The following is a 14,194-nucleotide window of genomic DNA, read 5'->3' on the forward strand; positions in this document are numbered from 1 at the left end:
TCGATTTAATAGTTTCTGAGTTTGGATTCCTTTATTATATAAATGGTCCAAACTGGTGTTCCTCTTTGCCCTTGTTGAAGCTGATTTAGGTGACATACAGATGATGACAAATTATGCATGTAGGTGTCCATTCGTCGTTAGCCTTCTCAGGGCCTCCATACCCTTCCTCTTAATCATTATCTCATTAGCTTCCAGAAAGTCTTTGTGCTTTCTCTAATAACCAAGTATGTTTTTATTCTCTTTAGGGTTTCCTCTTAAAATAGATAAAATTCTATTGCTAGTTGAATACACGATTGTAAAATTTTTCCGTCTTATTTTAGGTAACTTAAGAAAGATTTTTTTTTTTTTTCTTTTAGCACTAGTCCCCAGATAGGGTGACCATAGTTAACCCTTGCCCCACCCCAGTGTCCTGGCCGGCTGTGTATTAGTGCTTAATGTGTTTAAGAATCCCTTGTTATTAGACACTTTAGATAATTGCTTAGATTTAACATCTTTACATTTTATCTCTTCAAATATATGACTGTTTAAGGTCACCCAAGCACACTGTCCTACACTGAGGTTATATGACTGGTATCACAGGATACCTTTTGGTTTCATGAGAAGGTAGCTTGTAGCACCAGAGAGCTTCTTTCAGATTTTTTCTCTATACAGACTTTATCTGGCAAATTGTCCTGAGAGACATGGGCAGCCTTAAAAATTTTGTTGGCAGTGTTTCACAATGACATACTTGTTTCTAACCAGGTAGATGTTTGGTTGTGGTTATGGGAGTCATTGCTGGCATTGAAACAGACCTGCCTGCACCTTTTCGTTGAATCTTCCTGTTGTTTGGTCCATGTCTTAGAGCTTATATCTATGGAAACTTTACGCAAACACTTCTGTATTAATGGACTTCTCATATCTTTTTTTTTTTTCCTTTTTTTTTCTCCCCTGCAACAGCAGCATGTGGGAGTTTTGGGGCCAGGGATTGAACCCATGCCACAATAGTGACTACATCAGATCCTTAACCTGCTGAGCTACCAGGGAATTCCTGGACTTCTCATATCTTTGACAGAATAAATTATCGAGTAATTTCTAAAGCATGTCATAGGGTTCTTAGAGTAGGTATGGTGATTTCCTTGAAGTAAATGTAGCACCATCATTTTATTCTTACTTTAGACTTGACCTGTCGCTTCAATTTAATCCTGTTTTACACCTACTGGCTGGACATACATCTGCTTGGGAGGCCACCTGTAAAGCCAGTGTATCATAGCTGGTATTGCTTCCTTGGAAGCTACTCTTCCTTTCTTAACAATACTATCCTTTTTCTACTCACTTCGGGCCCTAACATTTTGTTTTGTTTTTGTTTTGGGGCTGCACCTGAGGCACCTGGAAGTTCCCAGGTTTGGGGTCAAATCAGAAATACAGCTGCCGGCCTACACCATTGCCACAGCAACGTGGGAGGGATCTGAGCTGAATCTGTGACCTACACCACAGCTCACGGCAACTCAGGATCCTTAACCCACCAAGTGAGGCCAGGGATGGAACCTGCATCCTCAGGGATACGAATCAGGTTTGTAACCTGCTGAGCCGCAATAGGAACTCCAGGCTTTACAGTTTTGCAGTTTTCTTGGACAGCTTACTCTCCCTCTTCTTTTCCCATTCTTAGTTCTTAAAAATGTCATGCTTTCTTCCCACTGTGGTATTAATAGCCATTCTCACTTGGCTTCCATCCTGTTTTTCTCTTTATTTAAATTCTGCTTAATCTATAAGACCCAGTTGAAATTCTCCACCTCCCGTAAAAGCTTCCTCAGTTGTCACTCCTCTGAACTCTTAGCAGTTGGGTGGTGTTGGGCAGTTAAGCTTGTAGTGCTCTGACACATCTTAGGTTACAATGAACTATGTCTTAATTTTTTTGCATTAAATACTTAAGTTTGAGTGTGACTTTATATATGCCATTTATCTGGTTCTTTTTTTTAACAGCTAAGGACAAAGAGACCCAGTATCTGTTCTTTTTAAAGAATATTTTATTATCCTAAAAAAAAAATTTACAGATGATATAATGTAACGACAGATGTAATTTAAAAAAATCAATAATAACCTTACTATAGCATAAAGGAAAACATATAATGTAAAATTTTTATAATATGTATTTCATTTAAAAATTTTTAAAAAAATTATAGTTGATTTACAATGCTTCTTCAATTTCTGTTGTACAGCAAAGTGACCCAGTCACATACAGTTCCCTTGTGCTGTACAGTGGGGCCCCATTGCCCATCCATTCCAAATATAACAGTTTGCATCCCAGAACCCCAACCTGCCCCATCCATCCCACTCCCTCCTCTTGGGAACCGTAAGTCTGCTCTCTTTGGCTGTGATTTGTTTGTTTTGTGGATAGGATCATCTTTGCCATATTTTAGATTCCACAAATAAGTGATATCATATGGTATTTGTCTTTTTCTTTCTGGCTTACTTCACTTAGTATGAGAATATAGAGTTCCATCCATGTTGCTCCAAATGGCATTAGTTTATCTTTTTTATGGCTGAGTAATATTCCATTCAGTGTACAAATACTCAGTAAAAATTATACTCTAGCAAGAAAAGCTCCTACAGATTTAAAACCCCTGGACTTTCCTGCTGTATTGTATAGTACCTTGTTTAATAGCTTAACAGGACCAATCTTGATGCTAATAATTATTTGTATCTGAAGTCACAGATTATGAATGGCTTTATTTCCTTTTCCATATAGCATGTGGTTAATATGGCATGGGTTAAAACATTTGAAAGTTACTGGGAGTCAAAAACGGTTCTTGTAAAGTTGTTAAAACACTTTATTATTGCAAATTTAGCCTCTCCTGTTTATGATTCCTACTTGTTTAAAAAAAATCTTTCTGGAGGTTATGGGAATAATGTGATATGTTGACAAATTTTAGGACTTTGATGTTTTGTACAGTTTTGTTCATATATGTGACTTCACACTATGTAAACAGCTCAAAAGGATGATTTGTTTGCAAATACAGCTAGAAGTCCTTACAAAGGAATCAGGTTGATAAGGTCTTCTATCTCTGTAAAGGTCAGATTGTTGCCTAGTTGCGACAAGAATTCTTTGTTTTTAGACTGTATTCCGTCTTTCTTAATTTTTTTTTTCCTTACACAAAAAAGATGCTGTGGTAGAATCCAATTATGTGTACAGAGTACCTTAAACTGTAAGTCCAAGCCTAGATCTGTGATCTTCTTAGTTTTTTAAAAAGTACTTGTTCCTTTAGTGGCAGAAGTTTACTTGAGAAGCCATCAGAACTGATGCTAGATTGATAGAGAAAAACCTTTAAAGAGGAGTCCTTAAAAGTTCTTGGAAAGCTGTGTCTGTACAGTTTGGCAATTTCTAAAGGCATAATAAGGCCTAACTTGGACCATTTTGCACAATTAAACACTCTTAAAACCTGTGGTTGATTAAATAGTTCATTCCGTAACCATTAAAAAAATATAATGTATTGGTATGGCATTCCAACTTGTAGTTCTGTGGGGAGATCTAAGTGGTTTAACTTGATACTTAGGATATTTGTCATTGTAAAACTGGTTTTTCTTTTGCAGATTTTCTTGTGAAATACTCGAGCAGAAAAAGTTATTGGGACAAACTTTAGGGTAAGTTTGTCCCCCCACTCCCTATCCTGTACTACTCTCTGCTGTTTTGAGGCATCAAAAGATAATGTACAGATTACTTTGGGGGGGCCTATTTGTTGGCAGACATTTTTAGATGAACTCTTGAATAGTCACTTTAATGTTAAATTGCTAAATTTGGTGTGGTTTTTTTCCACTAGGATTCAAGCTAGATTATTTTTACCATATATAATCGTGCCATAGTATAATATACTGTGCTTAGAAACTTGTATTTAAAGTTAAATGAGTTGTAGCCCTAATCTTTTGTTTAAAATAGTTTTTAACATGATGGAGTTCTTTAAATTGAAACTTAATTCTTTTTTTTTTTTTTTTTGGCTATTTCTTGGGCCGCTCCCGCGGCACATGGAGGTTCCCAGACTAGGGGTCGAATCGGAGCTGTAGCCACCGGCCTACGCCAGAGCCACAGCAATGTGGGATCCGCGCTGCGTCTGCAACCTACACCCCAGCTCACGGCAATGCCGGATCGTTAACCCACTGAGCAAGGGCAGGGACCGAACCCGCAACCTCATGGTTCCTAGTCGGATTCGTTAACCACTGCGCCACCACGGGAACTCCTGAAACTTAATTCTTATTTTGAGTTTTCTTAAATTGTTAAATCCGTGTGAAAATCAAGGCCTCATTACTGCACTTAATGGTACTAATGTGACATTGAATTAGAAAGTAAATTCTGAAAGATTTGTTAGTCTTGTCCCCAGTGTGAATGTTAATCCATGTCCTTTCTTCCTTTACATAGACTTGTGTGGATCTGTTACTCCCTAAGTCTTTAATATTGCCTGTTGTTTCTGCCATTTGTTTAGTTTAGGAAATTATCATCTAAATTTATTGAAAAGAGAAGTTGTTGCTTTGGCTTTTAAGTTTCTCAATCCAAATCATTCTCTTGTTCAGAATCTTTAGCTTGTCATTGCTTCCAGAATAAGGAACAAGCTCCTTAGCGTGGCATTTTAGGCTCTTTACAAATGGGCTTTAAACACATTTCCTGCAATTAGGTACCCATTTCCTCCATATACCTAGAGCATCTTTTGCTGTAGGCACACCGACCTGCTTGCTGTCCCTCAAATACTATCCAGTATTTTGCCCTTTTTTTGTTTGTGTCTGTGGGTCTCATTCTTTGCTTGTACTGTTCATATTTCTCCTTCGTCTCAGTCTGGCTGGTTCAGCCATTAAAAGCTCTAGTGTTCCATAAAGCCTTCCTTGAATGCCCAGATAAGAATCCATTTATCTGTCTTTTGCCTCCCCATGGAATTATATTTCTACATTTCATATCTGCCTTATTAGTTATGCTTGTCACTTCACAGTATTGTGAATACTTTGAAGGCAAGAACTATCTTTGTATTTGAATTTTTTGTTCACACAAGCATCCCCTGAGTCCTGAGATACCAGTGTCTTCTCAGTATAATTTCATTTTAATTAGGATTTTTGTTTTTATTTTGTGTGTTTGGGAAGACTAAGGGAGAATGATTATAGAGTCTGTGGTTCTAGTAGGCAGAGATTAGTTACCATCTTGTTAATCCAGGATATTGTGTTTTTCCTTAGTGTGTAGGAGAAGACTCATGGAGAACATATAATCTGGGTTTCGGGGGGTTTTTTTGGCTGGACCCTCAGCATGTGGAAGTCCCTGGGCCAGGGATTGAAACTGTGCCATAGCAATAACCAGAGCCACAGCTGTGACAGTGTCAGATTCTTAACCTGCTCAGCCATCAGGGAACTCCTAGTCTTATTCTTGTAGTCCAGGTTTGTCAGTATCTCTTTCAGCTGAGTTATTGTTTGCAGGTGTGAGTTTTAGTTATGGAGTTAGGAATTGCATAATTTCTTGCTAACAGGTGCCTGAAAGGTGAGGTTCCATGTTAAGTAGGAAAGTAAATGTTTCACTTTTGTAAAGATTTTTCAGAAGTCACATCCATGGAGTTGTTCTGACTTGTGAAAAGTCACATGATGGAGCCTAGCAAAGCCTGAAGATCCCAGTTGTCAAATTCTCATACATATGTTAACAAAAGAGAAATCATTTTGACTCTGCTTCAGTAAGAATTTATCCTTCATTTGGCCTAGTGGATTGTGTATTATTAGACCTTTAGAGAAGGAAATGTAATCCTGAGGTATTACTTGATTCTTCAGTGTTTAATTTTTACAGATTCTTTAGAATCATTACTAACTTTAGAGAAGACATCTAAGACATATTTGCAAAATAGAAAGAAGTGTTATGTTATCTGAATAAACATGGTCTGGGTTTGGAGGGAAAGATGTTAGATTATTAATTTTGATTCCAGAATACATTTTATTGGAATTAATATGCATTCACTTATGTTGCAACAGAAGAAAGGCTGGGGGAAAAATGTAATTGTAATGTATACATGTAAGGATAACCTGACCCCCTTGCTGTACAGTGGGAAAAAAAAAATGTTAAAAAAAAAAAAAAAAAAGAATCAGGGCTGCAGAAATAGTGACTTGTGCAGAGGTGGCCATGGATGGTTATTGTAGCTTTTTTTTTTTTTTTTTTGGTGGTAGTAGGAAAAATGGAAATAACCTCAGCGTCTCAGCAATGGATGAATTGTTAAATTATGGTGTATTAAAATATTGGAATACTGAATTGCCCTGTGAAAGTATGTACTGACACAAGAAATTTGATACATTAATTGAGGAAAAATGTGTAGAATCAAATGTCTAGGAGTTGCCATTATGGCTTAGAGGGTTAAGAACCTGACTAGTATCCATGAGGATACAGGTTTGGTCCCTGGCCTCACTCAGTGGGTTAAAGATCCGTTGTTGCCACAAACCATGGCATAGTCACAGATGCGACTTGTATCTGGCTGTGGTGTAGGCCCATACCTACAGTCTGATTTGACCCTTAGCTTAGGAACTTCCATACGTCACAGGTGTGGCCATAAAAATGGGGGAAAAAGATAAAATGTCTAATGACAGTATCATATACCTATTCAAACTGCTATATTTTAAATAACTCAAAAGAAGTAGATTTGGGAGTTTACACTATGCTGCAGTGAGTTAAGGATCTGGCATTACCACAGCTGTGGTGTAGGTCACAACTATGGCTTGGATTCAGTCCCTGGCCTGGGAATTTCAGTATGCCCCAGGAGCAGCCAAAAAATAAAAAGGGACTGAAGTGGGAGTTCGTGTTGTGGCTCAGCAGTAATAAACCTGACTAGCATCTATCAGGGTTCAATTCCTGGCTTTGCTCAGTGGGTTAAGGATCCATCATGGCTGCAAGGTGCAGCATAGGTCATAGACAAGGCTGGGATCCCGCATTGCACAACATTAGGACAGTTAAAAAACAATTCATCCAGTTAGGTGTGTTTCTTTTTAAAGTGATCTTTATAGTATTTTTCTCTAGCCCTAAAAGACAAAAAATTTTTTTTCTAGTAAGTTCATATCCTCAGGAATAATTTCTTTGCTTTTCCTCCTCTCCATTTTAATTTCAATAGGTCTTTACATACCATTGCTACCCCATCTAAAACAGCACTTCTTTGTTACTCCTTATTCCTAAACCCTGCTTTATTTTCTTTGTAACATTTCCTAGCTACCTGAAATGAACATGTTTCTTTGTTTGTTTCTAGTGGGGAAGGCAGGCAGTAAAATTAAGCTCCATGACTTTCTGGTCACAGTTCTCCCCCAAATCTAGAGCAGTTCCTGGGATTTAATAGATGTTGAACAGATACTTTTTGAAATGAACAAATGAGATGATTCTGTGTTGATCTGTGTTCTTGAGCTAAGTCATATCAAAAAGACAAGATTTGAAGAATGGTAAGACTGATGACTCTGGCTTGCTTTGTTTTGGAGTCACTTGGTTCTTCCTCATCCTTTTAATTCCTAAACAAGAGTACCGCAAACCACCATCCTTGATCTTAGCTTCTCTATCTATACTTGCTCCTGAATTAACTAGCTTTAATGCCATCTACCCACTGATGTCTCCCACATTTATGTTATTATTTCTAGCTTCCATGGTCTTCATTTCCAGGATGGTTTATTCAGCTCTGTACTTGGTATCTTCAGATGGCTGTCTGATAGGCATCACACACATAATGTGTCTAAAACAGAACCTTTGAATCTCTGTTCCTCATCTTCTTCGTCTCTGCACAGAGTGGGGAATCCATTTTGCTTAATGATCTTACCTCATCAGAAATGGAAAATCCTTGCTTCTAGTTGCTGAGGCTAAAAAGTGACTTCTTTTATTGAATTCATTAGCTCAAATCCCATAGGGAATTTCAAAATATATCTAGAATCCAGCAATGTCTCACCTTTCCATAGCTATTATCTTGTGATTGTTTCCTTCTAACAGGTATTCCTGTTTCCTTCTGTGCCCCCTCAGCATCCCCAACGATATAGTCTGTTCTCACCCTACAGCCAGAGCCATCCTTTAAAGTAAGTCATCTTATTACTCTTCTGCTCACAACTATGCAGGCTCCATGTGTTCAGGCCCTGCTATTTCTAGATGTCCTCTGTTTCCTCACTTTTACTGGTCATAGTTTACTTTGAATATTGAATCCAAGACTGCTTAAAATATTTTATATTCATGGGTTTAGCAAACTAGAAATGGTGGCTTTGCGTGAAACAGATTTTTTTCTTTTTGGCTTTGCCTGTGGCACGCTCCTTGGCCAAGGATCAAACCCGTTCCACAGCAGCGACCTGAGCAGTGACAACGCCAGAACCTCGTGCCAATTTTGAAACGGGTCTATTTTTCTTTCGTTCGTTTGTTTGTTCTTTCGTTCGTTTCGTTCTTTTCGTTCTTTCTTTTTCTTTCTTTCTTGCTTTGCTTTGCTTTGCTTTTTAGGGTGGTACCTGCGGCATATGGAAGTTCCCAGGCTAGGGGTCACATTGGAGCTATAGCTGCCGGCCTACACCATAGCCTCAACAATGCCAGATCCAACCACGTCTGTGACCTACATCACAGCTCAATGGCAACGCTGGATCCCTGACCCACTTAGCAAGGCTAGGGATCAAACCTGCATCCACAGGATACTAATCAGATTCGTTTCCTCTGAGCCACCACAGGAACTCCCTAAAATGGGTCTATTTTTTTCCCTCTTTTTTTTTTTTTTTTTTTTAAGAAAGCTACTTATTAAAGATGTTAGTTCCCTTACTAGTCTGTCTTTGAGTTTCTAGTTAGATATTCCTCCCCTGCTCTTATAGTTGTTTTTAAAAACCAGGTAAAGGTATTAGTGCAGGTTATGTGAGTTTTCAGTGAGCATAAGACAATTTTATTCATATTTTGTTTACTAAGCTAGTTTGGTTCCCACAGATGAGCTCCATTTTGAATTTACAGATAATCACAAAAACATTCTGTAATATACAGGAATACTGTTTTTGCATTTGCAGGTTGGTTTTAATTGCACTATTATTTTCATCTAAGGTTTATAATATTTTTTGTATTACTATCAACATTAGGGATATGGGATTTTACTGTTTTTTGGCTTCATAGGTTAAGATCAGGAGGATTTTCATAAAGGAAGTATAGGGAGTTTATATTTGACTACTTCATCTCTTTCTTGACTGACTCATCAGATCTTTAGGTCCTTGTATATGCAGTTGCTTTAATTAGAGTGTGGCCAAATAGGTAGGAAATTGTTAATTTTGTCCTTTTTTTTTTTCCCCATCTTTTTTTCTTTTTCATGTTTAAGATCCAAGCATAAAGGAAAGAAAAGCCTTGCCAAGATATTGAAGAAGGAGTGAGGATCTCGCCTCCTAATCTGGGCCTCCTGTCATGGTAAGTACAAAGAAATAACAAGAAAATTGGACTTGAACTCTATCCTGACAATTAAGTGGATACTAATATATATAAGATATAATAATATCCATTTTTATTTTTTTAAGAAATTACTTCATTTTTTTCTTTCCCAGAACTTTTAAAGTTTTATTGATGTATAGTTAAATTACAGGTTGTGATAATTTCTGCTGTACAAAACAAAGTGACCTAGTCATGCATATACACATATCCATTCTCTCTCAGAATCTTTTCCCATATAGATTATCATAGAATACTGGGTGGAGAGTTCTCTGTGCTATACAGCAGGTCCCTGTTGGCCATATGTTCCATATACCTCAGTGTGCATATTGCCAATCCCAAATCCCCAGTCTATCCCTCCCACTCAACCCCAACCTGTCCCCTTTGATAACCACAAGTTTTTCAAAGCCTGTGAATCTGTGCTTTTCTGCAAAAAAGTTCACTTTTTTTTTTAAGATTCCACATATATAGATTATATCATATGATAATTGTCTTTCACTGTCTAACTTCACATGGTATGATAGTTTCTAGGTTCATTCTGTCTTTTATTGTTTACTTAGTAAAGTTGAGTATTCTGTTATCTTAGATCAGCTTCATTTCTATTAACTTTAAACCTTTGAGTTAGACTACTTCGAGTCAAGACTACAACCATGTTTCTTGGACTCCAGATCTCTTATTCCTTTTCTAGGAAGCAAGATACAGTTAAAAACTTTTCTTTCTCTCTCTTGCTTTAGCTGTGTATGTGTGTGTGTTTTATTGTATATAAGAGAATTATGATACAGTAATACACATACTCTTTATGAATTTATAGTTTATACACATACTCTATGAATATACCTATTTGGAAAGAAGCAATTCCCTACTATCTCTTCTCTCTCTCTCTTTTTTTTGGGGGGTGGGGAATCTTTTTAGGAAGGTACCCACAGCATATGGAGGTTCTCCGCCTGGGGGTCAATTCGGAGTTGTAGCTGCCGGCCTGTGCCCCAGCTCACGGCAATACCAGGTCCTCAACCTACTGAGCAATGCCAGGGGTCAGACCCGATTCCTCAAGGATACTGGTCAGGTTTGTTAACCACTGAGCCATGACAGGAACTCCCCTCTTCTATCTTGTTAAGGCAACATTTTTACCCCAGAGAAGGTGAAGTAGCTTTGCACATCCTCTGCCAATGTCTGTGACTAAAAAGAGCATATCATGGACATTTTAGTGGCTTATAGGCCATTTAGGACCCAGTTCAAGCAGAGAAGATGGAGCAATGAGCCAGCCACATTTCTATCAATCCTGAGAATATGTAAATAGTACTTTAAGGTTTAAAAAAGAAACGGTCCTCTGTGATATTGTCTTGCTTCTACCTTGGTGATGTTTTCTAGATCCAAAACTGTTTCATGCTGGCACAGGAAGGAATTGAAAAGGCCTTGTTAATTTCATGCTTCATTAGGGACGTGGGTGGAAAATGCTTTTCAAAACTAAAAAACAAAATAAAAGTAGAAAAACTAGTTGTGCAGAAGTGTTAAAGTGAAGAGAAAGGTAAATACTTGCATCTTAAATCTTTGCCAGTGTTTTTGTAGTTTGTGGGCATAACAACTTTCTGGTGTATTCTGTACCCCAAACATTGAGGAACTTTCTTGATTTTTAGGGCCACACTCTCAACATACCGAGGTTCCCAGGCTAGGGATTGAATTGGAGCTACAGCTGCTGACCTACACCACAGCTCACGGCAATGCCGGATCCTGAACCCACTGATTGAGGCCAGGGATCGAACCTGCAACCTCATGGTTACTAGTCACATTCATTCTCCTGTGCCACACGGGGAACTCTGAGGAACTTTTAATATTATTCTTGAGACTATATTTTATTTTATTGCTTTTCACAAGTTTTTAATGAGTTAAAAATGTTTGCCTAGGAGTTCCCATCTTGGCTTAGTGGTTAACGAACTCAACTAGTATCCATGAGGACACAGGTTCAATCCTTGGCCTCAGTGAGCTGTGGTGTACGTCGCAGATGTGGCTCAAATCCTGCATTGCTATGGCTGTGCTATAGGCCAGCAGCTACATCTCTGATTCGACCCCTAGCCGGGAACCTCCACATGTTGAGAGTGTGGTCCTAAAAAGCAAAAAAAAAGCTCCTCAATGTTTGGGGTATAGAATACACCAGAAAGTTGTGTGTGGGTGTGGTCCTGGAAAGACAGACAGACAGACACACACACACGATGTTTGCCTAATATTTATATGGTGTATATGCCAGTGCTAATGAATACCAAATGATAGGCTTATGAAAGTATCCCTGTTCTAAACTGAGGGATTGTCCTTAATTGTATACCGCATAGCTATAACCATGTAGTCCTCATTTTGATGCTACTGAGGTTTCTGGTACCCTGCAGACAGTTTTGCTGGTGCACTCTGGAGATAGTTCTATGTGCAATAGCTCAGAAACAGTATGGCCATGTGTCTCTTTTTTTTTTAAATCTTTCATAAAGCAGCATTATAGGTACTCATAATTCTTCCACCAAAACCCATGATTATATTCCTTTCTAACTAGTTTATGTTCATATGTATATTTTATTTAGTTGGAATTAATAAAATTCCTCTAAATGAATTAAACATTTCCCCTTGTTGACTCATTGGATTCCTAATTTTTTTCCCCCCATGACTATAATTGTGGCATATGGAAGTTTCTAGGCAAGGGGTTGAATTGGAGCTGCAGCTGGTGCCTACACTACAGCCATGGCAGCACCAGATCTGAGCTGCATCTGTGACTATGCTGCAGCTTGTGGCAGTTCCGGATCCTTAAACTTCTGTGTGAGACCAGGGATCAAGCCCACATTCTTACAGAGACTACTTCAGGTCCTTAACCTGCTGAGCCACAATGGGAACTCCAATTCCTATTTTTTTTTACTAGCTGCATAACATTTTGCAAGTTGTTGAGCCATTGATTTAATATTAATTAATATATTCTGTTGTTTTAGCATTTTGGTCATATGTCATTCTTATTTTTTGGTATAGGAATTCAGGAGCACTGAATTTGCTTTTTCTTTTTTTTTTTCTTCTTTTGTTGTTGTTATTGTTGTTGTTGCTATTTCTTGGGCCGCTCCGCGGCATATGGAGGTTCCCAGGCTAGGGGTTGAATCGGAGCTGTAGCCACCGACCTATGCCAGAGCCACAGCAACGCGGGATCCGAGCCGCGTCTGCAACCTACACCACAGCTCACGGCAACGCCGGATCGTTAACCCACTGAGCAGGGGCAGGGACCGAACCCGCAACCTCATGGTTCCTAGTCGGATTCGTTAACCCCTGCGCCACTACGGGAACTCCTGCTTTTTCTTTCTTAAAGTATATACCTCTGTACTAATTTGAATAACATTCTTTCATATTTGTAAAGGTTTTTAAATGAGATTAAAGTCTTTTTTTGAAGGTTAATAAACATTAGGAAAATGTTTTCATAGGAAAATATTTTTGTATTTCAATATGGAAAATCTCAAGCCAATGCAAATTGAGAATAGTATAATGAACTCTCATGCATGCATCATCCAGCTACAGTAATAATCAGTTCGTGGCCATACTTGTTTCATTTCACTCCCTCACCCCTACCTCTTTGGATTATTTTGAACTAAATCACAAACATTTATATCAAGGAAATTTTTATTTTTGATGGCCTTTAATACCAGTCTTAAGAATGATAACTGAAATTGACAGTGGGACTGATGTAGATGTATACCATTTGTACATTTATTGGACTTCCCGTGTGGCTCACAGCATCATTTGTACATTTATCAAATGTTCCTACACATTTCACACTTAGGAGTAGGGTTTTTTTTGGTGGTGGTTGTTTGCTTTTTGTTTTTGGCCATGCCCACAGCAACATGTGGAAGTTCCCAGGCTAGGGATTGAACCCATCCCACTGCACTGATTTAGTGACAACACCAAATCCTTAATCTGTTGCTCAAGGGAACTCTCAAGAGTTGTTTTTTATTCAGGTATGCTGTATATAAATTTAGTTTGTAGGCATTGCCACTGATCAGCCTCTACATCCCATGGTCTTTATATCTAATGTTAATTTCCTCATCTGAGGTATAGACTTATTTCTTTTAGCTGCGTAGTTTAATGAGTTAGCCTGGAACTGTGGTGACTGATCCCTTTTCAAGATTTTATGGGTGACCCCACTGACCTTAGCTGGTGGAGATTAAGAAGTACCAGATTCCACAATGCCTGGTGTTCCTCAGCAATACCAGGAAATTGACCATGTGGAATACATTTTCTAGTACTAATAAATTTCTGCTTATAGCTAGCCTAGGGAGAAATTTGTTTTCAAGCCTCTTATTTAGGCTATCACATGCTAGACTTTGCCAGACTTTTTCTTCATTGCCTTTTGTTTTCTTCCAACTCCTCCTTTGTCAGCTCTCTCCAGTTTGGCCTCCCTTTTACCTATGAAACCCAGCAATTGTAATAAAGTAACCAGTTGATTCAACTATGTTTAGCTAAGTAATGTTTTTTACCATTCTTCTTGGAAAGTCAGTGAATAGTTCATCCTAATCCTGGGGGTTAAATGCATTTTTATGTACAAGGGAGAAAATTAATTCAGAAGCCTTAACAGGTAATATGAACTGAGAGTTTTTTAAAAAGCATTTATTTTATTTACTATAAAAAGTATCCCTTGATGCTTTTTTTCTTGCTGGCCTGATTTTCGGTTCTCTTATGTTGAAAATCATTCTGTCTTCAGTTTTCATTGGCTACTTGGGTTATGTACATTGGCCTGGATTAACACCCAGGTGAATATACCAGCAAGAATGAATTGGTAAATGACTTCTCTGAGTT

General features: G+C 38.2%; 1 protein-coding gene across 14 annotated transcripts in view; it reads left to right on the forward strand.

The window, feature by feature from the left end:
• Positions 1 to 14,194, forward strand: part of MTMR3 (myotubularin related protein 3) — a 151,706-nt gene that overhangs the window by 83,939 nt on the left and 53,573 nt on the right. For 10 of the 14 annotated variants that reach the window (XM_047762312.1, XM_047762317.1, XM_047762323.1 and 7 more), the window contains exons 2-3: positions 3,568 to 3,618; positions 9,282 to 9,367. In XM_047762312.1, coding sequence (XP_047618268.1) covers positions 9,365 to 9,367 — 3 coding nt within the window. In that variant the 5' untranslated portion in view covers positions 3,568 to 3,618; positions 9,282 to 9,364. Of the gene's footprint in view, positions 1 to 3,567; positions 3,619 to 7,942; positions 8,026 to 9,281; positions 9,368 to 14,194 lie in introns of all 14 variants that reach the window. The other 4 variants (XM_047762313.1, XM_047762315.1, XM_047762314.1 and 1 more) reach the window with 3 other exon arrangements.

This window comes from Phacochoerus africanus, chromosome 15 (genome assembly GCF_016906955.1).
Source record: "Phacochoerus africanus isolate WHEZ1 chromosome 15, ROS_Pafr_v1, whole genome shotgun sequence".
Classification (NCBI taxonomy): Eukaryota; Metazoa; Chordata; class Mammalia; order Artiodactyla; family Suidae; genus Phacochoerus; species Phacochoerus africanus.